The sequence below is a fragment of the Pleuronectes platessa genome, chromosome 11, assembly GCF_947347685.1.
Source record: "Pleuronectes platessa chromosome 11, fPlePla1.1, whole genome shotgun sequence".
NCBI classification, from domain to species: domain Eukaryota; kingdom Metazoa; phylum Chordata; class Actinopteri; order Pleuronectiformes; family Pleuronectidae; genus Pleuronectes; species Pleuronectes platessa.
The window spans coordinates 18,951,008-18,973,460 of NC_070636.1; the positions used below are offsets into that span (position 1 = coordinate 18,951,008).

At 41.9% G+C, this 22,453-nt stretch overlaps 2 protein-coding genes and 1 long non-coding RNA gene across 6 annotated transcripts; 2 read left to right on the forward strand and 1 right to left on the reverse strand.

Moving 5' to 3' along the window:
* The first annotated feature begins 54 nt into the window (after positions 1 to 54).
* On the forward strand, positions 55 to 5,626 carry LOC128450452 (uncharacterized). Of its 3 annotated transcripts, XR_008340017.1 has the most exons (5): positions 55 to 458; positions 1,040 to 1,218; positions 2,947 to 3,096; positions 3,887 to 4,148; positions 4,524 to 5,626. It is a non-coding gene; the product is annotated as an uncharacterized LOC128450452 (long non-coding RNA). The 3 variants fall into 3 exon arrangements; XR_008340015.1 differs by lacking the exon at positions 4,524 to 5,626 and having other exon boundaries at positions 3,887 to 4,467; XR_008340016.1 differs by lacking the exons at positions 55 to 458; positions 4,524 to 5,626 and adding an exon at positions 467 to 915 and having other exon boundaries at positions 3,887 to 4,467.
* slc4a1ap (solute carrier family 4 member 1 adaptor protein) lies at positions 460 to 9,095 on the reverse strand. The gene is made up of 14 exons (XM_053433903.1): positions 8,255 to 9,095; positions 6,642 to 6,855; positions 6,335 to 6,463; positions 6,184 to 6,244; positions 5,943 to 6,082; positions 5,665 to 5,825; positions 4,876 to 4,945; positions 4,582 to 4,771; positions 4,284 to 4,380; positions 3,927 to 4,176; positions 3,577 to 3,660; positions 3,152 to 3,231; positions 2,993 to 3,062; positions 460 to 1,418 (listed from the first exon to the last, which is right to left on the reverse strand). Exons 1-14 carry the CDS (start codon positions 9,074 to 9,076, stop codon positions 1,369 to 1,371), a joined length of 2,418 nt encoding a protein of 805 aa, XP_053289878.1. The 5' UTR covers positions 9,077 to 9,095; the 3' UTR covers positions 460 to 1,368.
* A 212-nt stretch (positions 9,096 to 9,307) lies between these two features.
* supt7l (SPT7 like, STAGA complex subunit gamma) lies at positions 9,308 to 17,957 on the forward strand. Of its 2 annotated transcripts, none has more exons than XM_053435403.1 (5): positions 9,308 to 9,390; positions 9,980 to 10,457; positions 10,608 to 10,932; positions 11,793 to 12,030; positions 15,405 to 17,957. In XM_053435403.1, the coding sequence occupies exons 2-5, from the start codon at positions 10,027 to 10,029 to the stop codon at positions 15,692 to 15,694; spliced, it is 1,284 nt and encodes a 427-aa protein (XP_053291378.1). In that variant the 5' UTR covers positions 9,308 to 9,390; positions 9,980 to 10,026; the 3' UTR covers positions 15,695 to 17,957. The 2 variants fall into 2 exon arrangements, with proteins under 2 accessions (XP_053291378.1, XP_053291379.1); XM_053435404.1 differs by having other exon boundaries at positions 9,360 to 9,469.
* The last annotated feature ends 4,496 nt before the right edge of the window (positions 17,958 to 22,453 follow it).

The window sequence follows — 22,453 nt, forward strand, 5'->3', positions numbered from 1 at the left end:
GCAGAGGAAATGGGGTCTCAGATCACCCTTCTAGTTTCAAAAAATCCTTATACAGGAAGTGAATCGCACATCAGTCACTGAACCTTTAAATCTGAAAACCTTTATTTTTTATAGATTTAAAGGATTGTATAGAATTACTGTACAATATAAAATGTTAACTTTGTAAAACTTATTAAGGTAATAACACGAAAACTTCCCCAGTGTCAGAAAGATTCCTCTTCGTGTGTTCGAGGCGGAGAGGACTCCATCTGTGATTAGTAGGTCACAGCGAAGTCCACAAGCCTCTTTGTGCCAGATCATATTCTGAGAAAGACTGTGTGAAAGAGAGCGAGAGAGAGCACTCGAAAGAGAGAAAGTATGACGTCAAAAAAAGTGTGAGTGTGAAGAAAGCCCAGCGAGGGAAGCATTTATGGCAGTGAATGCCAAAGACCATAAAAACAAGGGGAAGCAACTCACAGGTTATGTACAGACACTTTTTATTTTACATTTATATAACAAATAAAACACTTGAGAAGAACAGGAAAGAGGGTGGAGAGTATGGCAGGAAACCAAGAGCACAGTAACGAGTGGGATTTCACACAGAGAGGAATCCTGCTCGAGGCGAACACAGCGATGGCTGACTCGCTCCTGAAGACAATCGTGTTAAAAAGAGAACTTTGAGAAGGTTGAGCGATGAGTGTGTGTGAGTCGGTGTAGACGCAGACACACACACACTCCACTTAGCTTGAGTCATTATCAGCTTGCGTTTCATCCTGTAAGCCATCCAAGTGTCCAGATGGTCAGAAAAGCTGCTTCAGTGCTTCAATGCTCTCCCTCTCTCTCTCTCCCTGCTTCACACACTCCTTTAGAAAAAAAAAAGGTTATGCCAGCGAGCAACTGAAGCCAAATAGAGGAGGGACCCAGTTTGGATGTCAGGTGGGTTTAACTGCAAGAGGGGCAGCCAAAGAGCAGGAGGCTGAACTCATATCAATTGCTGCTGCTATGTAACTTTACATTTTCTGATTGATTACACAGAATTAAAATGTTTTTGGATATTCAGGTGGCACCCAAATCTATCGTTGTCATCATGGTGGAAAGTGCCAAGAGGCCGACCGCCCAGTGCCTACACCAATGAGGGGGAGCAGGAGGGGGCAGTTACCCAAGCTTCCCAGTTCATTTTTAAGTGGAACGGTGGGATTTCTGCTCGTCACAGTCTGCGAATGCAAATATCCTCAAGAGGTGAATAAAAGGTTCGGCAGAAGTTTCTCTGCAACTCCTACTTTCTTTCAGGCTTCTCTCTAAAGGTGAGCCAGGGGCTTCATGGGCTTTGTGCTGCAGGTATTATCTACAGTATGAAAGCGGCTGGAGTGGACGCTGAAGAGCTCTCCCTCAGTAGCCGTACTTGTCGTTGAGGTGAGTGCGTCCGTCTCCAGTCTGATCTGTGAGGGAAGAAAAGAAAGTTTGAGCATTGAAAGGATCCGCACGCCAGAGTCTGACCGATATTCACTGAAGTTGGCCAATAGGAGCTTTTCAGACTTTACAATGCAGAAAGATACGCATTTATGTTCATGTGCATTTATGAAGGAAACAAGTTTCACTTTATTAATCAAAGCTCTTTATATATTAGTTTTTTCTCGTGTTAATTTATTCACTATATATACTCATTGTATCCTCTCGACTTCATTGTAAATGAGGGCATCCCTCAATGAATTTCAAGTATAAATAAAGGTTAATAATAATAATAAAGTTTATAGTCTGATGACGACATCAAACATCGACATCGTTAGAAAAACTGCAAATCCCACATATCGGAAACAAAATGTTTTACTCCCCAAAAATCTGCATCTCAATCTGATTTAATAAATCCATACTGGTTAGGCTCCACCACACACACATTCTTGTACTTTGTGATGACACTGTGAAGACACAAAATGCATTACCTCACCCCTTACCTAAAAATGTACTACCCAATAATCTAATCTTAACCCCCAAACAGTGAGGAGCCAGAAAAAGACTTCACACCGTAAGGGGTATTCTTAAAATAGTCCTCATAAAGATATGTAGATTAGTACACACACACACAAATTATATATAATATATACTGAAACTAGAATTACAGCAGTGCAGCTGTATGCCTCCACCAACCAGTGCAGTTTCCATGTACATATTTCTACATATTGTTTTTTTGTAGATTCATATAATTTCACTGTGACCCAGTGAATGTTTGTGCCAAATGTGAAAGGACTCCTTCAAGACATTGCAGAGACATCACCCTTACAAGGCAAAAATTTGCTTAGCGAGGTCACTGTGACCTTGACCTTTGACCACCAACATCTAATCCGTTCATTCTCGAGTCCAAGTGAATATTTGTACCAAATTTGAGGTATTTTTCTGAAGGCATTCTTAGGATATCACTTGAGATATTAATGCCGGAGCAGAGGCATAAAAGAATCCTTTAAAAGACCGAAATGAAAGAACGTATGATCCCATGAAATGTCGAACAAGGATCTCTTAACTGTCGCCTTGTTTACAAATCGGGTCGCTGACATGACATGAGCACAATTAGTCGAGACCCTGAGTCCAGATTTTTCAAAGTGCGTTTTATACATTGGGTCACTTTGATCTAATGCATTCCTCAGTGAACAATCAAAATGTAACAGCAATTTCTGCTGCACAAATGAACCATGACAACCTGTTTACTTCCTCTCGCAATATCCTTAAAAATACTCCCCCGCATTCCTGAACTCAGTGGTCCCAGTTTATCAGTGTCAACAAGTGCTTGTGCAGACGTTGTGGAAAGCTGTATCTTGAGAATGAGAACAATACTATCTCCTGAGTAGCTGCTTTCAATCTGCATAGATCTGATACAAATTTAGATTCTAGAGAATTTCCAGGTTTTACAGTTCACTCATTGTAGAAATAACTTCTAATGAGTTATGTAGGTAACAGTTGCACTTGTTTCCTAAGAACAACATCAGTGGGTCAGCACATCAGTCAGGATCAGACTGTTTACCTGAAGGAGGCATCCACACTGAATAATCAGGGTCATCGTCTGGATACTCTCCTGAGAGCTGCACTGGAGGCTGTGGAGACAAACCATGAGGAGATTCAGTTCAGGTAAAACTTTATTGTTTGTTAAATGTGGACGTTGGTATTGTGTGTGAGGACTCACTCGGCTGGGGCCCTTCCCCTTCTTCTTTTTCCTGGCTCCAGGGTCAGTGGCTGGGTCTCTGTCCCCTTCTGCTATGGACTCTGGACACGTCAGTACAGAATAGTAAAGACAAACACCAAAGAACATACAACAGTCAATTTAACTTAACAATAACTGAAGTTATTTTAGAGATTTTATACTAGTATTTATATTTAATGCTCCTTCATAATTGACATCTTTAGTTACTAGTTACATTTCACATCTAGATTTTATACAGAAAAACATTTTCGATGTTTAAAGTGCTACATGCTAAAAGTGATGTTTTGACTCAAGTCAAAATTTGAGTATAGGATTATTTTATATTTTTGTACACCTACACAATCTGAGTAACCGATCAATACATGACAGCTACTCTAACATTGACTCATAAAAACAACGTCACCCACTTGGACTGGATTCCGGTGGGGACTTGCTGCTCTGCTCCACTGCTTCAGCACCGCCCCCTCCGCCCTTCTGGTTGTGGCTTTTCTCTGATAGGAAATCATAGAAATAAACATATTAAAATAGTAACATTGGGATATGGGGATATGCACTGTTCTTTGAATGTACAAACAAATCCTGTGGAGACTTGGATGTTGCAGATGTGGGTCATTAGGATGAGATAAGATATGACCAGAAATGCAAAAATATTGATAAACCTCGGTATGTCTATGATAGAATACAAATATAACACTGTGCTGTTTGTATTTGTGACAGATCTGCTGCCACCCAGTGGCAATATGAGACAGCTTCTTACCTTTCAGCTCATTGGACTGAGCTGGTTTCTCTCTTTGCTGCCTTGAAGAAGAGCTCTCACGAGACATGGAGGGACTGGACTCCTCAGACTCGTCATTAGATTCTGAGATACTTTTACACTGTTCATTATCATTGTCCTCATTTTTTACTGCTCCCTCCACTTCTTCCTCTTCCTCCTCTTCTCCAGTGGGTGCAAGTTCCTTCATGTTGAAGAGCTCCACAGGTAAGTTTGGTCGCTTAGGAGGCAACTTCTAGAGACAGAACACAAACACAGATATCAGAGAGGAAGAGGAAAGACTAACACATAGGGAAATGGAAGTGTCAAAGGATTTAAGTGAGTTAGAATCATAACACCTACCCCGATGGTGCCAGTCTTCAGTTTGTATTTACTTCCTCCTTTCATGGCTCCAAACAGGGGTAAGGTCTTCTTGGGCTTCTCCAACTCTGAGCTGCCACTACCACACCAACACACATCACCATTACTCTTTAGTGTTCTCATACTTTTTTCCTTCTACATTAACCCATAGATAAAATCTGCTATAGTATATCAGGAGTTTATCAATGTACAAAATCGCTAAAATACATATTCAATTCACAGATTTCCAGTGTGAACCTGAACAACCCAGCAGACAGATGACTGTGGTTCTGTGTCTAACCTCGGCAGCAGGGATGGCATCTGAGCCGGCCGCGTGAGTTCGACCAGTTTGCGGAGTCGCTGGGCATCTTTGCGCAAGTCTGCTACGTGAACGTGAAGCTTCCTGCGCTCCACGGCGTCCATCGCTGTCTCAGTTCTCACGGCGGTCATAAAGGCATCTAGCGTGTCGCCCGTGGAAGAGCCAGAAGAGTCTAAGAGGACGGAAGAAATGCACAATCACGCGAGGAGAACATACATCAGTAGGGGCTGTTGCACATGGCGCAGAAGACTGGAAACACACTGGATTGTGACTCACCTCCTCTTCCAGCATTGAGCTTTTTCTGAGTGTCTTCCAACTCCTTCTCAACCCCTGACAGTTTGACCACCTACATTACAATCAAACATACAGTATAGTGAACATTACTACATTATATAACAGGTGCAGATTATAACAGTTGTTGGTTCTAAACCCTGGTTCTATCACTTTTAGTACAACTCCCCCAACCTAACACAGAGCACCTTCATTACTCATTTTAAGTTACCACAGTTTTAATGTAGTTTGTAGCTACAATACAAAGTTTTGACAAGAGTCTTCTTATCTCCATCCGTTTGGTGTGTTTTAGAGTGTTTTTTGTGTTACACATTCCTTCTTGTTGTATACATATATGACACTATTTCATTTCCTGCTCAGCTTGACTAAGACTCGCTGGCAGAAGAGATCTTGTATCTCAATGAGACTTTCCTGATTAAATAAATGATTAATAAATAAAAATATAAGAGGCGACACACCCACCTGGTGTTGATTTATTCAGTTTGTAGTGGTAAATATATTTTATAAAGAATTAAAAGAGCAGACTAGGTTTGGTGTCTGGTTCATGTCATGGACCTGAATCAGAGTGTCAGGCAGATGGACAACCCAATAGCTGAATAGTCAGGGCACAAACCACATTGCATATGCTCTGAGCAGCAGGTCACAAGTTTCTCTCCCAGCTGACCAGACGTTTTACTGCATATATTCCTTTTTGACGCCGTTTCTTGTCTCTCCATCATTGTTTCTATCAAATAAAGGCTCAAAATTATATTTGAAATGTTGAAAGACGTTTACCAATGATTCAAATGTCTCAGCCCGCTCCTCAATCTTTCCGGCCTTTTTCATTCGGTCTTGCCTCTTCCTCTCCACAGTGCCGGTTCGATCCAGGAAGGTGTCATCATCGCTGTCATAGTAGTCCTCATCTTCCCAGTTCTTCTTCTTGCGTTTGCGGGACACTGGAAATAAGAAATAAAACTTATCCTCACAACAACAACATCAAAAAAACAGAACCTCTCCAGATGGTGGTTCACGATCCCCCTTTCAAACATTCCCAGTGTGAGCTGAGCTCCCACCTGCTTCCTGCCGCAGCAGCCCTCTGGCCTCCAGCATGCGACACGCCTCCAGGCAGCACTGGATGGCTGCGTCTTTCTTCTTCCCTGTGACGGTCACCTCAGCCACCAGCTGTCGGCCCTTGGCGTCATCCACAGGCAGCCTGGCAAGAAAGGAAAAGTTTACAAAAACTGTGCAACTCTACACCACCTCCCCATTCTTTATGTCCTTTTTGATGTCAAAGAAATTTCAGAAGTCTCTTACTTTATTCTGCACAGCCAGGAGCCATGGTTTTTGTCTTCATACTCAAACTCCAGCTCCTCCCCTGGGAAGCACAATGTCGAAAAAGAAGTTAAGAAACAAAGAAACACAAACCCTTTTCTTCTGCTTCTCATAAAACTTCATTTCTTCTCACCTTCCCGGTCATAAAAGCCCTGCAAAGCTTTCTTGGGATCTTTCAGGTATGCAGCCTCCTGGTCTTCTTGAAATTCAGTTGAGAAGGGGTTTTCCTCATCCTCGTCTTCCTCTGGAACAACCTCCTCATCTGCAGGGTGGATTTACAGAGACAGATGGAGGGAAAGGAAAGAAGAGAAGTGAAGGATTAACCGGCGTCTTCAGTTACTCGCCCTGAGATAAACTTTAACGCCAGCTCACTAAAGATGACCACGCAGCAGACACGGAACACACTGTGACGTTATCCTGGGGCTGGCAGGAAATCTCACCAATTCCCCACGAACACCCTGAATCTTCCTTTGATGGTTTCCTCTTGGACTTGATGCTATCGCCTTCCCCTTCTTTCTCCTTATCATCATCGTCGTCATCGTCCGAACCGTCTCCCAGCATCATCTTCTCTAGCTCTTCTTTCTGTTTGCGGGCTTTTTCCCTCAGCTCTGTCACTGTTAGTTCAGACTCCTCTTCCTCATCAAACTCTGGACCCTGAAGAAGCAGAGCAAAGATGAAGACTTAAAGATAACTGTATAAGACAACATCTTCATCAACTATGGGGAGGTTTCTTTTTCAGTTCTAAATAACTTTGTCCCCAAGAATGAATTTTCCAAAAAGCTGGAAACACTGAATACTTGGCACTTTTGCTTAATAAATGGCTTACATGAATAATTATCTCTCAAATAACTTATAGATCATATAATCTATTATTTTAAGTTAATATGTCTTATCTGATTAACATTCTTTGCCATCTTTCCTCTTGACATAACCTCGCAAATAACTGTTATACTAATTTTCTAAACTTGGGACTAAACGATGTAGTCATAGTCAAGTTGATTTAAAAATAGAAAAGGGCCCTTATTTATGATTTATTACTTCTTTGGATAACTGGACATTGCCAGAGGCAAAGCTAAATTTTATAATAATATATTAGGAATTAAAGCAATTGTATTTATAATAAAGGAGGGCACATGAGTCTTTTCTTCACTTGACCATGAGTCTAAACCTAGACAAGGAAACCAGGAACCCTAAGCAGTCAACTCACAGCTTCTCTAAAATGACTCTGTATGTTATAAGACTGTGAGAGATCCTAGGATTTCAAGGACAGCAATTTAGTGTTGGACAAAGTTTTATTTTTCTGTCTTTATTTGGGGATGGGAAATGTAAGACGGAAATTATATACCAGGGCTGAAGAGTAGCAAAGCAGCAGAGTTTGTCACAAAGGTTTCAGACACAGACTATGTATAAAAACATTGAAGGAAAAACTGATTTGCAGTGAGAAAATGAATGTAGCTGGAATAATCCGGGATTCTGCCACAACATAAAGGACTAGATAAGGTGTGATGTGATCAGAAAATACTGATTATATCATTACAAACAGAAACACAAAGGCTTTGATGAGACAAACTCAGTTAAGGTATTTTAAGTGTCCACGGCGAAGAAGAGTCAGATCACGGATCGATCAATATACAATCATCCTAGTGATGTTTTCACTAATGTGTAAACCTCTAAATTGTACAAATCGTGGTTTTCTATACCCTGGAATGGGCCCCTTATATCAAACTACTTTATATTTACATCGGGATTGGGTCTTTTCTACGGAGGCCGCCATGGTTTTATTTTTTAAAGTAACCCAAACTGGACAATCTAAACAGCTTTAGATTGTTTATGAAAACTGAAATTGACACAGGTTCTCTCTCATGTTTGGAAGGGGAGGGTGCGGTGAGGGAAGTTCAGCTGCAACATGTAACTTCACCACTAGATGTCACTAAATTCTACACACTGAACCTTTAAACCTCCAGTTCAGTGACAGCTGAGTATGTCATGTACTTCAGTATTTCCAGAGCAGGTGTATAATGGTTGACGCGTGTTTGGTCACAACGGGACTCACCTGCAGGATGAACAGTCTCGTGCTCCCACCGAACTTCAGCACGTGTCCCACCCGGAGCCTGACGTAGGTGTTCGGCGGGATCTTGTTCTTGTTCACCACGGTGCCGTGCGTGCTGCCCAGGTCGAGGACGTAGAAGCCCCTCTCCTCCCCGACACCGCCCCCCTCCCCGGCCTGAGCGCGGAACTGGATCACAGCGTGGTACCTGGAGATGGACGGGTGCTCCAGAGACACGTCGCACACCGGGAGGCGCCCCACCACGAAGAAGCTGCTGTGGGTCAGGTGCACCGTGTCCACTATGGTGCCGTTCTTGAGGATCTCGAGGGCATAGGGTATGTCCGCGGCGCTACCTCCCCAGGGTGGCTCCGTGTACAAGAGAGGGGGGAACTTCCCAGGTAGGGGCCCTCTGACAGGAAGCACCCTTGGTTTAGTTTGAGGTTTGTTTCTGACAGTGGACAAGGTCTTGTCTTCTCCGCCATTTTCATCCTCCTCTGTACGCTTCTCCGCAGTTTCTTTTTCAATAGCAGGACTCGGTGAAGCGTTGCTTGTTATATCTGCGACTTCAATTCTATTCTTTTCTTCCACAGCTTTTGTTTCTGCAGCCGTTTGTTTGGACGAAGCCGCGACGTGACCGCGTTTGCTCGCGAGAGAAGGAGCCGCAAAAAGAGCGGGTTTCTTGAATTGCTCCTCGGCGTCCGGTTCAGTTTTAGTCGAGTCTCTCTCAGGTTTTCCTCCATTTTCTGATGTGGACTCTGTTTCCACCGTGGAGCTCATTTCTACATCTGTAGTTTCCACTCTCACGTCTAACGGCGGGGGGGCGGCCATGTTTATTTGGTGCGACTGTAAAAAAGGTCCGTCTCCTCTGTGCCTCCAAAAAAACTCAGAAAACCCGTCAATAAAGAAAACAATCTCGGAGAGAATATATTAAAACAATTATTTAGACTAAAACTGAATGTCACATTGATATTCTTAGTTTAATTACACCCTAGTCAAAATGAACGGGTTGCTATGGAACGAAAATTCACATTCAGGTTTTTACTCGAGCTTTTTCCAACAAGGACAACAGGGATCTTTATTTCCTGTGCAACATCCGTCAAGGAAACAAGCGCTGCAGCCAGGGGTCTCATCATCTGTGTGATGTGAGTTACAGCAGTGATCTTAACTTCAGGGTTTTACAGGTTAACAGGCCAAACATGGATATGTGGTACTTGTTGTTAGGTAACTGGTTTGTTGTTGGTCCATTGCGAGTCAGAGTTAATACCTTTTCTTGTGAAGCGCATCCGCTACAAAACTGTGATATTTAATGTCGTCCCGCTTTTGGAAAAACAAACATTCATTCTAAACTTAAACATCAGCGCTGAAAACGTTTTTTAAGTTTAAAGACTAATGTTTGCTCCCGAGTGAAGGTTGTGGTTTTAAACTCTAAAGTCACGAACATAAAACATTTCACTAATCTGAGGTCCAGCAGTTATGTGTTGTACCTCCTCAGTGTGCTGACACAACGCATTAGACATTAATTATTATTATTATTAAAATCAATATATATTGAACTTTTGTTTTACTGCTTTTGATGAAACCACATTGCCATAATCGTTGTTATTTTTTGCCCCAGCCCTATTAAAACTTAACTATGTAATTTTTTTTTTTTACAAAAATCCATCTTTGTATGTACCCTCCTCATCCTCAGTTTCAGTTGTAGTTACTTTTCCTCCCTCTCCCTCTTCACAGTTCCAGACTTGATGCTAGTTTGAATCCGGCGTCATCGATCTCTCATCATGATGCGTTACTGGGGGGAGATCCCCGGACCGGCGGGCGCACCTCCCAGCCGCAGCTCCTTTGACCTGCTCCAGCGCGAGTTCCGCTCCGTGGAGATGCAGGACCCTCCCCTGCACCAGCCCTCGGCCCAGCGTCCGCGGCCTACCACGATGCTGGACATCCCCTCGGAGCCCTGCAGTCTCACCATCCACACAGTGCAGTTGTGTCAGCATGCTCGCAGACTCCGCAGCCTATTGACAGCGGCCCAGGGTCAGGGTCAGAGCTCAGTATCTAATGAAGGCGGCAGCAGGATGGAGGAGGCTGATACCAACCTTCCGCCACGTCCTCCCACACCACCTATCATGCCAGATGATCTGCTGCCTGTTGACAGCAAAGCACCACGGCAACCCTTCCAGCTTCGCCACAGTGACCCTGAAAGTGACTTTTATATGTAAGTTAATCTTATTGTGCTGCATAGATAAGATTGGATTAAATACAATATTGAGGCATTTTATTGAGGTTTAGATATTGTAATTTATTTAAGAATTGACATTTGACAAATTTATCCCTCTCGATCTCCTTTGCGTCTTCCACTCTTAAGGGGTAAAGGCGAACCTGTCACAGAGCTGAGCTGGCCCTCCTGCAGGCAGCTCCTCTACCAATCAGTGGCCACTGTGCTGGCACACGCTGGCTTTGAGTCAGCTCAGGAGAGCGTGCTGGAGACTCTGACCGACCTGGTCCATGAGCATTACCTGCGCCTCACTCGCCTGCTGCGGGTGGCGGTGGACCGGGAAGCACGGCTTGGGGCGAGTCCCTTCCCAGACGTGGTGGAGCAAGTGTTTCATGAGGTGGGCATCGGCAGCGTGCTGGCCCTGCAGCGCTTCTGGCAAGTTAGGATCAAAGATTATCACAGCTATATGCTTCAGGTGAGGTTGGAGATGGGTCATTACTGTTCATGGGATTGTGTTTTTTGATATTGTCTACCATACTGCCATACTGTTACACTGTTTTTCTATCCCATTAATATTTCTGTTTGCACTGTTGTTATAGATGTTGCGTTATCAATGAGTGAGTTGCATGTAACTTAGTTTGTCATGTGTATAATTGCCCGGGTTAGTTTAAAAATAATTTAAGTTGTTTCAAATTTGATTTTCAGGAATGTTAGTATTCTATTATTATTACTACCAGTAAATATAGATATCATGACATAATATAATGTTAATGATAAAGAATTGTATCCATATCCCTCATTCCTTGATTGTTTGTGGCCCTCGACATGATTGTCATCAGTCAAAGACGTTCTCTAGTTCAAACTGCTCCATTATGAGGATTTGCTTGTTATCCGTCTCTGTATTTTGAAATTGCATAGACTGAACAGTCTTTAAAGCAACTTGCAAAATGTATAAATCAATCCATTATCAGTATTGAAAATAGTCATGTTTGGCATACTGCTAAACAATATCAGTCACTTGAAAAGTACTATTGCTTCTACATAACTCGTTGCATCTTCTCATAGAGCATAAAGCACTTTGTCTGACTGAAAGTAGTAGCGCGTATGGCAATTTGTGACATAGCTGACGGACAGTGACTGTCCTCAGTGACTGGAACTGTGAGGAAGAGAAAGTGAAGGAACTGATGATGGCAACAAATGAGCTTTATTATTTAGACTAAAGAATTGCGTTTAGTTGTTCTTTAGAAAATATGATCAGTGTCGAAGACTAAATTATCCAGGTTCTCACATCGTCACCAGAAAAACAGGACTAATAAATTGTTTTTCCTCTCTCAGGTCAGTAAGGATCTGTCAGAGGAATACGAGCGGCTTGTGAACCCAGAAAAAGCTCTAGAGGATTCCAAGCCCCTGAGGATTAAGGACGAGCCCATGAGTGACATCTCCTTCCCAGTCAGTGAGGAGCCCGAAGCCGACCTGGCCTCTGGAGACCAGGCTCTGCCCATGGGGGTCCTCGGGGCCCGTGGTGAAAGGCTGGCTTCAGGACTGGATGCCGACCATTCTCCTCACACGTCGGGTGAGAGCTGCATTTACATTCATATCCTGCATTCATGAATACATTTTCTCCAGAGTCCACAGTCAGTGCTGGCACTTGGCTGTGACCACATAGAGCAGTCACAGCCGCTGCTTGTTTGCATTGTGGTTGTATTTTAGTTAGGACACTTGCTAATATGATTTCTCCTCAGAAGGGGTTTTCAATTAGCTTGTTAACATAACCTAGTTTTCATCAGGTCACTCTTCTGACAAAGATGAAATTATATCCCAAGTCACTTAAATTAAATTTGTCCATTTACTTTTAAGACATGTTCTATATCCTGTTAACAGATACAGTCAGTCAGTCTTCTGCTGACCGTTAAACTGAGTTTGCAAAGGTCTTTCTACCACAGTGACTTTATCACTGCACCATAATTCTGTTTCTGAAAACAGCCAGTATGATCAAACTACTTTAAAAACACATAAATATAACTAGAATGGGACTCGGTTGAGCTCATTCCTCTGCCAAGGCCCAACAGTCTCCTTAAATTCAATCAAGCTGCACCAAATTACACAGACTCATAGATATCCGCCCCCTATGTACAGTGCCTTGCATAAGTATTCACCCCCTTTGGACTTTTCTACATTTTGTCATGGTATAACCACAGATTAAAATTTATTTCATCGTGAGTTTATGTTATGGACCAACACAAAATAGTGCATCATTTGGAAGTGGGGGGAAATATTACATGCATTTCACAATTATTTACAAATAAAAATCTGAAAAGTGTTGAGTGCATATGTATTCACCCCCTTTACTGTGAAACCCCTAACAAAGATCTGGTGCGACCAATTGCATTCACAAGTCACATTTGCAAGTCACATAATTAGTAAATAGGGTCCACCTGTCTGCAATTTAATCTCAGTATAAATACACCTGTTCTGTGACGGACTCAGAGTTTGTTGGAGATCATTACTGAACAAACAGCATCATGAAGACCAAGGAGCTCACCAAACAGGTCAGGGATAAAGTTGTGGAGAAATATGAAGCAGGGTTAGGTTATAAAAAAATATCCAGAGCTTTGAACATCTCTCTGAGCACCATAAAATCCATCATAAGAAAATGGAAAGAATATGGCACAACCGCAAACCTACCAAGAGGAGGCCGTCCACCCAAACTGAAGAGTCGGACAAGGAGAAAATTAATCAGAGAAGCAACCAGGAGGCCCATGGTTACTCTGGAGGAGTTGCAGAGATCCACAGCTGAGGTGGGAGAATCTGTCCACAGGACAACTATTAGTCGTCTACTCCACAAATCTGGCCTTTATGGAAGAGTGGCAAGAAGAAAGCCATTGTTGAAAGGGATCCATAAAAAATCCTGTTTGGAGTTTGCCAGAAGCCATGTGGGAGACACAGCAAACATGTGGAAGAAGGTGCTCTGGTCAGATGAGACCAAAATTTAACTTTTTGGCCTCAATGCAAAACGCTATGTGTGGCGAAAACCCAACACTGCCCATCACCCTGAGCACACCATCCCAACAGTGAAACATGGTGGTGGTAGCATCATGCTGTGGGGATGCTTCTCTTCAGCAGGTACAGGGAAACTGGTCAGAATAGAGGGAAAGATGGATGGAGCCAAATACAGGGAAATCCTTGAAGAAAATCTGATGCAGTCTGCAAAAGACTTGAGACTGGGGCGGAGGTTCATCTTCCAGCAGGACAATGACCCTAAACATACAGCCAGAGCTACAAAGGAATGGTTTGGATTAAAGAATGTTAATGTCTTAAAATGGCCCAGTCAAAGCCCAGACCTCAATCCAATAGAGAATATATGGCAAGACTTGAAGATTGCGGTTCACAGACGGTCTCCATCCAATCTGACTGAGCTTCATCTTTTTTGCCAAGAAGAATGGACAAACCTTTCCATCACTAGATGTGCAAAGCTGGTAGAGACATACCCCAAAAGACTTGCAGCTGTAATTGCAGCGAAAGGGGGTTCTACCAAGTATTGACACAGGGGGGTGAATACTTATGCACCCAACAGATGTCAACTTTTTTGTTCTCATTATTGTTTGTGTCACAATAAAATTTATTTTGCACCTCCAAAGTACTATGCATGTTTTGTTGATCAAACGGGAAAAAGTTTATTTAAGTCTATTTGAATTCCAGTTAGTAACAGTACATAATGGGAAAAAGTCCAAGGGGGGTTAATACTTATGCAAGGCACTGTATATCACATTGTTTTTCATCCAGATCCATTAATTATCCCCTGCTGTGAAACTGTCCCAAAATAGCCACATCTCACAAACTATGTGAGAAAGCACTCCTGGATCCGCTCATTTGTCTTGATCTGCAGAAGGAAAATGGTGTTTCTTAGTTACTTCTGTGCATGTTGGGTATTCAACCGAAAAACAAAGTGACCGGGATAATGCTTATAGTATTTCCTCCTTGACAGAGGTATTAAAACAATTTGTGGATTACTGCCGGTTTCTCTACTGCTATAGAAACCACTAAATTCAGGTGTTTTATTTTTGCACTGTGATTTTTCGCTTAGCTATGTTGCTGGAGCAGCACTAAGCCACATATAGAGAGGGATGATGTGTCATTAAAAATAATCTCATTCAAAAATAATCTTATTAATACTTCACACACTGGAAAACCAATATTTTAGAACATGCTGAGACATTTGGTAGATCTTTCACAGTCTTGCAATCTAATGTATGTTTGTTCACCAGAATCTGTCAATCCAGCACACCTTTGAAAGAGGCCTCTTACAACCTGGAAGTTTTGACTTTCTATCAACACATAACGGACATATGGATGTTTTTAGTTTTTTCTTCAATATTTACAATTCAAATTCAATTTTTTAAGTGGATCACATTCAGTGAGGGTGTTTTATCACCTCCAGCTCTTACTGCAGACAAATTGGGCTGGTTCATTTCACACTTTGCTGCAATTTGTTTGAGTCTGAACACATTAACCCTTAGAAAAACAATTTGGACCAAAACCCTTTGAGCTGTCTCAGTCCCAAATTAACTCATGGAGCTATTTCTTTATGTTGGGATTTTTATCTGATCCTGATCCGACCCAAATACCAGGTGTTCTCTGCCATTTGGGGCTAAATGTCTCCTGTAGGCAGATGAGCTTTACACGCTGGGAAGTGGCTGAGCATGCAAACTGTAGAAGCCAGTCAGAATGAACAGAGGTCTTAGTGAGGCACCTTCTTTCTGTATTTACTTTCTTGCTCCAACCCTAAAAACATCAGAATAAAGTTGGAATTAAAAAAACCAGACATTACTGCCGGGGGCATCTTTAAACATCCCCGAGCATATCAATATAGATCACCTGTTTACTAAAGAGGAATCAATTTTGTATTGGAAAATCACCTTTGCTAAAACTGCGCTCTTATCTTATAAGGTGGGGCCGGGGCCACCAACTCCCCCCTGTGGCCGCAGGTTAAAATGGAGCCCCAGGATGGCGAGGACGGCCACAGTTCAAGCCACCACCATCACCACACTGTCCTGGGTGGGGATGTGTTTGAGGAGGGAGGCCCCATGTCCACCATGAGTGAATCGGGAGGAGCCATGGCGCCCTCGCCTGGTGGTGCGACCTCAGAAGCCAGCTACGCTTCGCACTCACCTGACTCCTTGATGGGCTCTTCACCCGTCTTCAACCAGAGGCCCAAGAAGCGGGCGAAAAAGATGTGAAGTGTTGGATGAGACAGTGGACACGTTACTAAATGTGCTGCTGAGATCATGGCCTCTGGATAAACTGACTGAGACGTTCATGTCATGAAATAACTGAACTAATGGGAGTGGGGTGGGGGGGTAGGTTGTAGGTTGGGTAGGTTTCCTCTCAAAAAGCTTAATATGTTGGCACTAAATATATCAATGTGGTTTATTGTCAAATGAAAATGATGTTCTAAATCTCTTAAATTCTCTTAATTTGACTTAATTGTTTAAAAAAAACACTCAAGAGATGAAAAAAACAATCTTTCACTCAACGTAATAAATTATAGAACACGAAAAACAAGTGGTCTAGAAGTAAATCATTTAGTTAAACATCTTAATAATTCAGCAGAATGGTTTGTTTCCCAAGCTATTAACTCACTTTCTCCTAACATACCAATTACTGTCTGCGCCATTCATTACGATACAAGACGCTCCCACCAAAGACAAAACACAAAAGAATATTTTGTTTTCCTCATGTATTTTCATCCCTTGTTTCAACTCTGCAGTTCTCTTTACACGCAGCTCGACACAGCAGAGTAATCCACACATCTACACACAAACACACACACACCTGTCAACCTGAAGCGGCAAAATTAGCATCTGTTTCGGTAATGAGGCAGAGCTGTGAATGCAGCACCAGAGGCAATTATGGTTTGATTGTCTACATCATGACGGCGACATCAATCCAGCCTTAATGGCAAATTAATTACGGCATGCATACGTTTGTATTCTGAATGAGCGGCTCTGTCTGATTATGTGACTTTTTCTTTTCCTCTTCTTTTCACAACAGGGCAGGTATTGTTCTTCCTATGGGAAGTGCTAATAGGGTCAAATATTGATATTCAATTAGCTGCAGCGAAAGCTGATGTGCATTTTTATTTATTTCTTGTGGCCCGACTTAAAAAATTGTGTCTGATCTGCAGTGCCGTGGGACCCAGCTGGGAGCTGGAGCAGCTGGAAAACATTATCAGTATTCCAGACTCGTAGCGTGAGAGGCTCCCCTCGTCCATACTAATACCTGTGAGCTGTGTCGCCTGGTTCTAATGGGAGTCCTGAATTATTTTCTGCTCTGATATTCTGTTGGAAAAACTCCAGTGTGCAGCCGAAAAACAGCATCAACATTGACCTTGTCACTTCGAGTCTGTGTTGACTGCTCAAAATGGAATCATTGCAAGATGTGGCGTCCAACGCTGTGGCCCTCAGGAACAAAGGACTGGCTTGACCCTTTTAAATCCAAAGTTGTCTCAGAAATCTAACTGTGGCCAATGGTAACAAACAATGTTCTGAACTTTACAGTCTACGGCAGAGGCTCCAAAAAAAATTCTCAGCCTAGGAACTCCTAAAGATAAAAAAATATATACAGAGGGCAGTCTCATATATGGATATATTATACAATATATCCCTTGGAATATTTTTTTTAACTTCTAAGTTAACTTAAAGATCAACACAAGAGAAATGTCTTAGAAAGATTTCAGACTTATGACTGTCCCCTGGCAGTGGTCCACGGACCCCCATTTGAGAACCACTGGTTGATGGTTTCAAAATGTCAGTCATCAGTAGGTCAGTCCACCAATTTGGTCCATGCTTCTAGATATTTGAAGATAAATTGTAGCATCTTTGTTCATCCTTTCAATTCCATTATCATCAGTTCAACATTGTACTTAGTCCATTACTTTGGTTTAAGACTTAATTCCCGTAGAACCATGGGTCTGCCAACACAAAACAGCTGCTCGCCTGTGACACTTTATTTAGAAAACTCAGAGCAAGCCTTACATGAGCTGACCTGTGCACCAGCCGACTTCTCTCATGCACAGGAAACAGGAGAGTGATGATCTGGACTCTGCTGTGCTCATCACTCACCTGCTGCAGCTGGAGTTGTTCACTTGAACCACCTCCTCACCCACAAATAGGTGTTTCATATACTATTGTAGTATATAGTAAGACCCTGTCAAACCAGTCAGTTATAACAAGACATAAGCATTTTTTAGGTAACCAGGTCCAAACACTGTATTTCACTGTTTGGCCAGAATTTGAATGGGCCACTAAGCAGGTGCCATGTTTCATAAGGAGATTTCAGTCATTATTGCGGACGTTGCATTCGATGTCTTCAATAGTAGTTCTCTGATTAACTTAACATTATCTTAATTTACATGTTATGGTGTAATGCTCTGTGATTCAAGGAAATTATGCTTCACTGCTCTGTCACGATATTGACAATAATTAAACACCTTTAAAGATGTCCCTGTGCCTCCTGGAAGATGTGTCCCAAAACATGTCATCTCCTATTCAAACCATCAGGGCAGAGTTTTTTTTAGTAGAAGATACATCTACACTCGCATTGGAGTAAATGCCAACTCCGACACAGAATGCAAAATGAAAAAGGACAGTATTTTGAGGGGCAGCTCAACCTATCTGACCAAAGAACACGGAATGAAAATAAATTCTTCCAGTCTTAACATTGAAGTAAATTTCCATAACTGAGGCAGTTATGTGTTAAATTAAGTTATGAAGTTAGATGTTTTAAGTGAAGTTAACACCGTTAACTTTTTCAAAATAAAAGTAAATAACACTATTTTTGTCGTAAATTGCCTGAGGAAGTTCACTGGCCAGTTTTGTGTAATTTGGACACGTAATCTGTTCGACAAGAATTGAATTTACCATTACTCTGTAGCAGTCAGTGGGGGCCGGGGCAGTTTGCCTTCAGTCTTCCACGTCCTCTGACAAATTACATCTTCAGATGGGTCAAACCACGGGCCAACATCGCCACCAGATCATTTAGATAATTTGATGTCACCATATTGGATTGAGACGCAGATAGAACAAACTTACCTGTGATGGATGCTGATCTCTGTCATGGTAACAACATTAACTGAATCACTTCCTGTTTGGCAGTTTGTCTTCAAATTAAAAATAATTCCAGAGCTTTTATCTTGAGAAGTTTTGGACTTGGGTCTGAAGATTGTGTCTGAAATAGCCCACAGGCAATCTATGAAAAAATGACATCAGTTAAGTAAATCTTTGAAATTTACACGGAAACCACACAAGAAAAATAAAGCAAATTCAGTTTTATTTGATGAAAAACACTGACCATAAAGTCTTCACTGCAGATAAACCAGGTAGGATGTACACTTAAGTTTTCCAACTTCACTCTGCATAATAGACTGTTCATAAAAAGCTCTACACACAACTTCCAGCACGCAAACAACAAAGGTGACAGTATACTGTAGAAGTGTTTGAGGAGGACTCACTAATGACAAGATCTAATTCTGAAGCTTTAGAGCATTAACACAGAACAAGAGAACAGACCATTCCAAAATGGAAGGTTAACAACGGACACTATATGTAATGAATCGCATAAAATGTGATGCTGCTTGAATCTCTTCGTGAAAGTAAATCTACAGCCTGAAAAACAGAAACGTCCTGAGTGGTCACTAACCGCCCTGATTAAATGTGCTATCACGCAGTGTTATTATATTTGTGCTGTGGCAATGTGACCCCTCAGTTTGTCAACAGCTGCTCGGTTGCTTTGCGCCGCAGAGAAAAGGTGTAATTACAAAAATGTCAAGATGTTTTTTGAGCAGGGGTCTGCGAGCGGGGCCAAAACGTGCTGAGAGCCAAAGAAAAGACCCACCAAATGATTAATTACCTTCCTGTGTGCAAACTCATTAATTTGGAATGAAATTTAATCTCTCCGACCGTGTTGTGAGTTTGTGAGCGGAATGAGGAATATGTCTACTTTTTACTCCCGGAGCTGGGATGGTCCTTCAGGCTACTTATTTGTCTGTTGTTAGACAAATCACACTCACCCTAAAGTTAATGGCGTTGCAGGATTTCTCTGACTTCTACTTATTGCAATCACCTAAAGAGATACTGTACAACTGCGGTGGAGCCAAATACTGAATTATGAGATGGGATGATGGTATCAAGAGAAAGATGAATTGCCAGACATACGGCATATGACAGGAACAAAGGGTTCCATGCTACACATTGCCACTGTTGCAGCCATTTCACTGCAGGCAACAGATGAGAGAATTGATTGCAAAGCATCAGAGTCTCAGTCTGAATCAATTGATGGATATTTTCTCTTGGGTGATCGGACTGAAAATGTAAAATGAAGCGAGGATTGAGGTTTCTTTTTTTCGTTTGGAGAAAAATGGTTCAAAGGTATAATTTAAAGTAACAAATGAGAAATGAAGGTCTGATCAGAAAACGTGATTGGAATGTAAAACATGCTGAAAAATAAGGAGCTGAGAAAATCAACTTTGTCACATTGGTGATGCATGAATATTATACATTCCAGTTACTCAAGTCTTTTGCTTGAGCACAGCATTGAGGTACTTATACTATACTTAAGTATTTATATTGTATGCTACTTTATTGTCCTGCCTCACTATAATTCAAATGGGTTCTGTCATTTTAGGTAGTTCTTCACACTGTTGTAGAACGTTCACTTCCCCAGTACATTTGGTTATAATTACTTATTTGATGCTTTAAATATGGGTTGAAACATCACGATTGACAACTGAGACTGACTCTTGATGGGTCGAGCTTGTGCGTCGGCAGGACCTCGATGGGTTTCAGATAGGGCTGAACGATTTGAGAAAATAATCTAATTGCGATTTTTTTCCCAAATATTGCGATTGCGATTTAATATGCGATTTTTTTATTTTATCTTTTTCCCCCCAAAAAAACATAATGAATGATTTAAATATGACCAACACAATATTAGATACATTTACTGTACAATATTCTTTCCCACATTTAACTTACAGAAACAACAACAAATCAGTGTGCATTTAAGTAATTTAATCAAAGTCATTGTAAGTATAAACACAAGGCATGCACTTTTTATAACCTGTGTGCAAAATTTACCGTCTTGAGAAAAACATTTTTTAAATTATAGTCTTACTGCTCCCAAGTCAGTAACATTTCCAGTGTTGGGAAGGATACTATATTCTATATACGTATTCTGAATACTTGGATTACTTCCACATTGAATTGTATTTTATAAGTGTTGGAATGCGGCGTTGTTATAGTAAGTGGAGCAGCAGCAGTTTAAGCTCTGTGTCCGCGGATGCGGCGGGCCAGCTGGATGCGCTGGAAGGGCAGCTTGCGGATCAGCAGCTCCGTAGATTCCCGTTCATGTCCGGGTGGTCGTGCAGCTGTATGGAGGCGCCGGGCCTCAGCAGGAACACCCCCATGCTGAACACCTCCGTCTCGCAGATGTGCATGTAGGTGACCGGGGGGCTCTGGAGCCCCGCCGCACGGCTTGCTTTTCCGGGGAGCGATTTTCAGGTCCGCCGCCCGCACCGTGGTCAGCAGCGGGATGAACTCGCTCTGTGAGTCCGCCACGACAGCCGAAGACTTGAGGACCCTGTAGGTGATGCAGGCTTGCTTCGCTAACTTCTTGATCAGAGGAGTTTTGTGGTCCCGCGGCATTCTTGCTGCGGGTGAGGACAGCAGCCCAGTGCTCTACTCTCTTTCGCACGTTTTAATCGCGCACGTTGTGATTAGAAAATCGCGTTTTATCATATCGCGATTTTATCGCGAATGCAATTAATCGTTCAGCCCTAGTTTCAGATATTTTATTCGTTATCAGTATTTCCACAAACGAGTGAGTTCCCTTCTAAACTTCTCAGGTGCTTTTCTTTAAATAACTCTTCAAGGCGCCAATGATCTGAAGCTCTCCATTATTTCTGAGAATAGAGAAAAGTTTATTATTGAACATAAATGTGTAGCTCCTCAGAAGTCGGACTCTTGGATGGTTACGCAGCTTCAGAGACTCTATTTTAAATCTGCTTCCAACTCTTTCTGTTGCTTTTGAAACAAAGTGTTGAAAAGACATTCACGCCCACTTTAATCATGATTGATCAAGTGTGGAGGTGAGTGTATGCAGGATTTAAATTAGTCTCTCTCACTTCATTTTTTCCACTTCTTATGTAACTATTTCAGTCCCTTTCCCTGTGAACAGCCATGTGCAACACACTGAATACCTTCTGGGAGAGACATCCCAACCCTCTCCACGATATCCAGCTTTTCACATGCACCCCCGCCCTCCCATTTGAGTTGATGAGTACTACACAGAAATTTTAAATCTAGTTTCACCTTGACCTGCTACAACATTAAAATGCTGCTTGACTTTTAATTAACTATCTAATGATGCCAAACATTATTAGATACATTTTCAGCATAATAAGTACTTTTACTTTTACTTAGGCTTATGTTAGAAACTGACCAGAAGAGGGAATGGTTGTTTGTCTCTATTTGTTGGAAACCGCCTTGACAATCCATCCAGGTTTCCCCCAACATTTCGACCAATGACAGCTGCTCCCAACAGGATAAGCAGTACAGGTGATGGATGGATGAATACCTCTGTACTCAATTGACTATGTTACAGTGTTGTACTTACACCTTTACTTAAATAGTGGATGTTGCCTCCACTTCCTCTGCGACACATGGAATTCTGTAAATCTGAGGAAAAAGAAGAAGAAAGATATTTCTGCTAAACAAAATTCAGTCTTCATTTTCAGAATTTATTCAAGACATATTTTCAGCACCCCAAAAAATATTCACATTACTCAGATGTGAGGGAAGAAAAGATTTGACAAGCCTTATGATTTGAGAACTACTGCTTTTGTGGATAAAAAAGCAGGAAGTCATAAGCACCACCCGTCTGAGATGCAAGTAAACATAAGAACAAACCTCCATCGGATTTAACCAAGCCTGCCCTTTGTA

What these genes read in the sequence shown, in the direction of transcription:
- slc4a1ap (XM_053433903.1), bottom strand. Translation starts at nt 9,076, where the DNA reads ATGGCCGCCCCCCCGCCGTTAGACGTGAGAGTGGAAACTACAGATGTA. An exon ending in GGGCTTTTATGACCGGGAAG is followed by an intron (nt 6,245 to 6,334) that starts GTGAGAAGAAAT and finishes TGTGCTTCCCAG; the next exon opens with GGGAGGAGCTGGAGTTTGAG. An exon ending in AGGGGAAGGGCCCCAGCCGA is followed by an intron (nt 3,063 to 3,151) that starts GTGAGTCCTCAC and finishes TTGTCTCCACAG; the next exon opens with CCTCCAGTGCAGCTCTCAGG.
- supt7l (XM_053435403.1), top strand. Translation starts at nt 10,027, where the DNA reads ATGATGCGTTACTGGGGGGAGATCCCCGGACCGGCGGGCGCACCTCCC. An exon ending in ATCACAGCTATATGCTTCAG is followed by an intron (nt 10,933 to 11,792) that starts GTGAGGTTGGAG and finishes TTCCTCTCTCAG; the next exon opens with GTCAGTAAGGATCTGTCAGA. An exon ending in CCATTCTCCTCACACGTCGG is followed by an intron (nt 12,031 to 15,404) that starts GTGAGAGCTGCA and finishes TTATCTTATAAG; the next exon opens with GTGGGGCCGGGGCCACCAAC.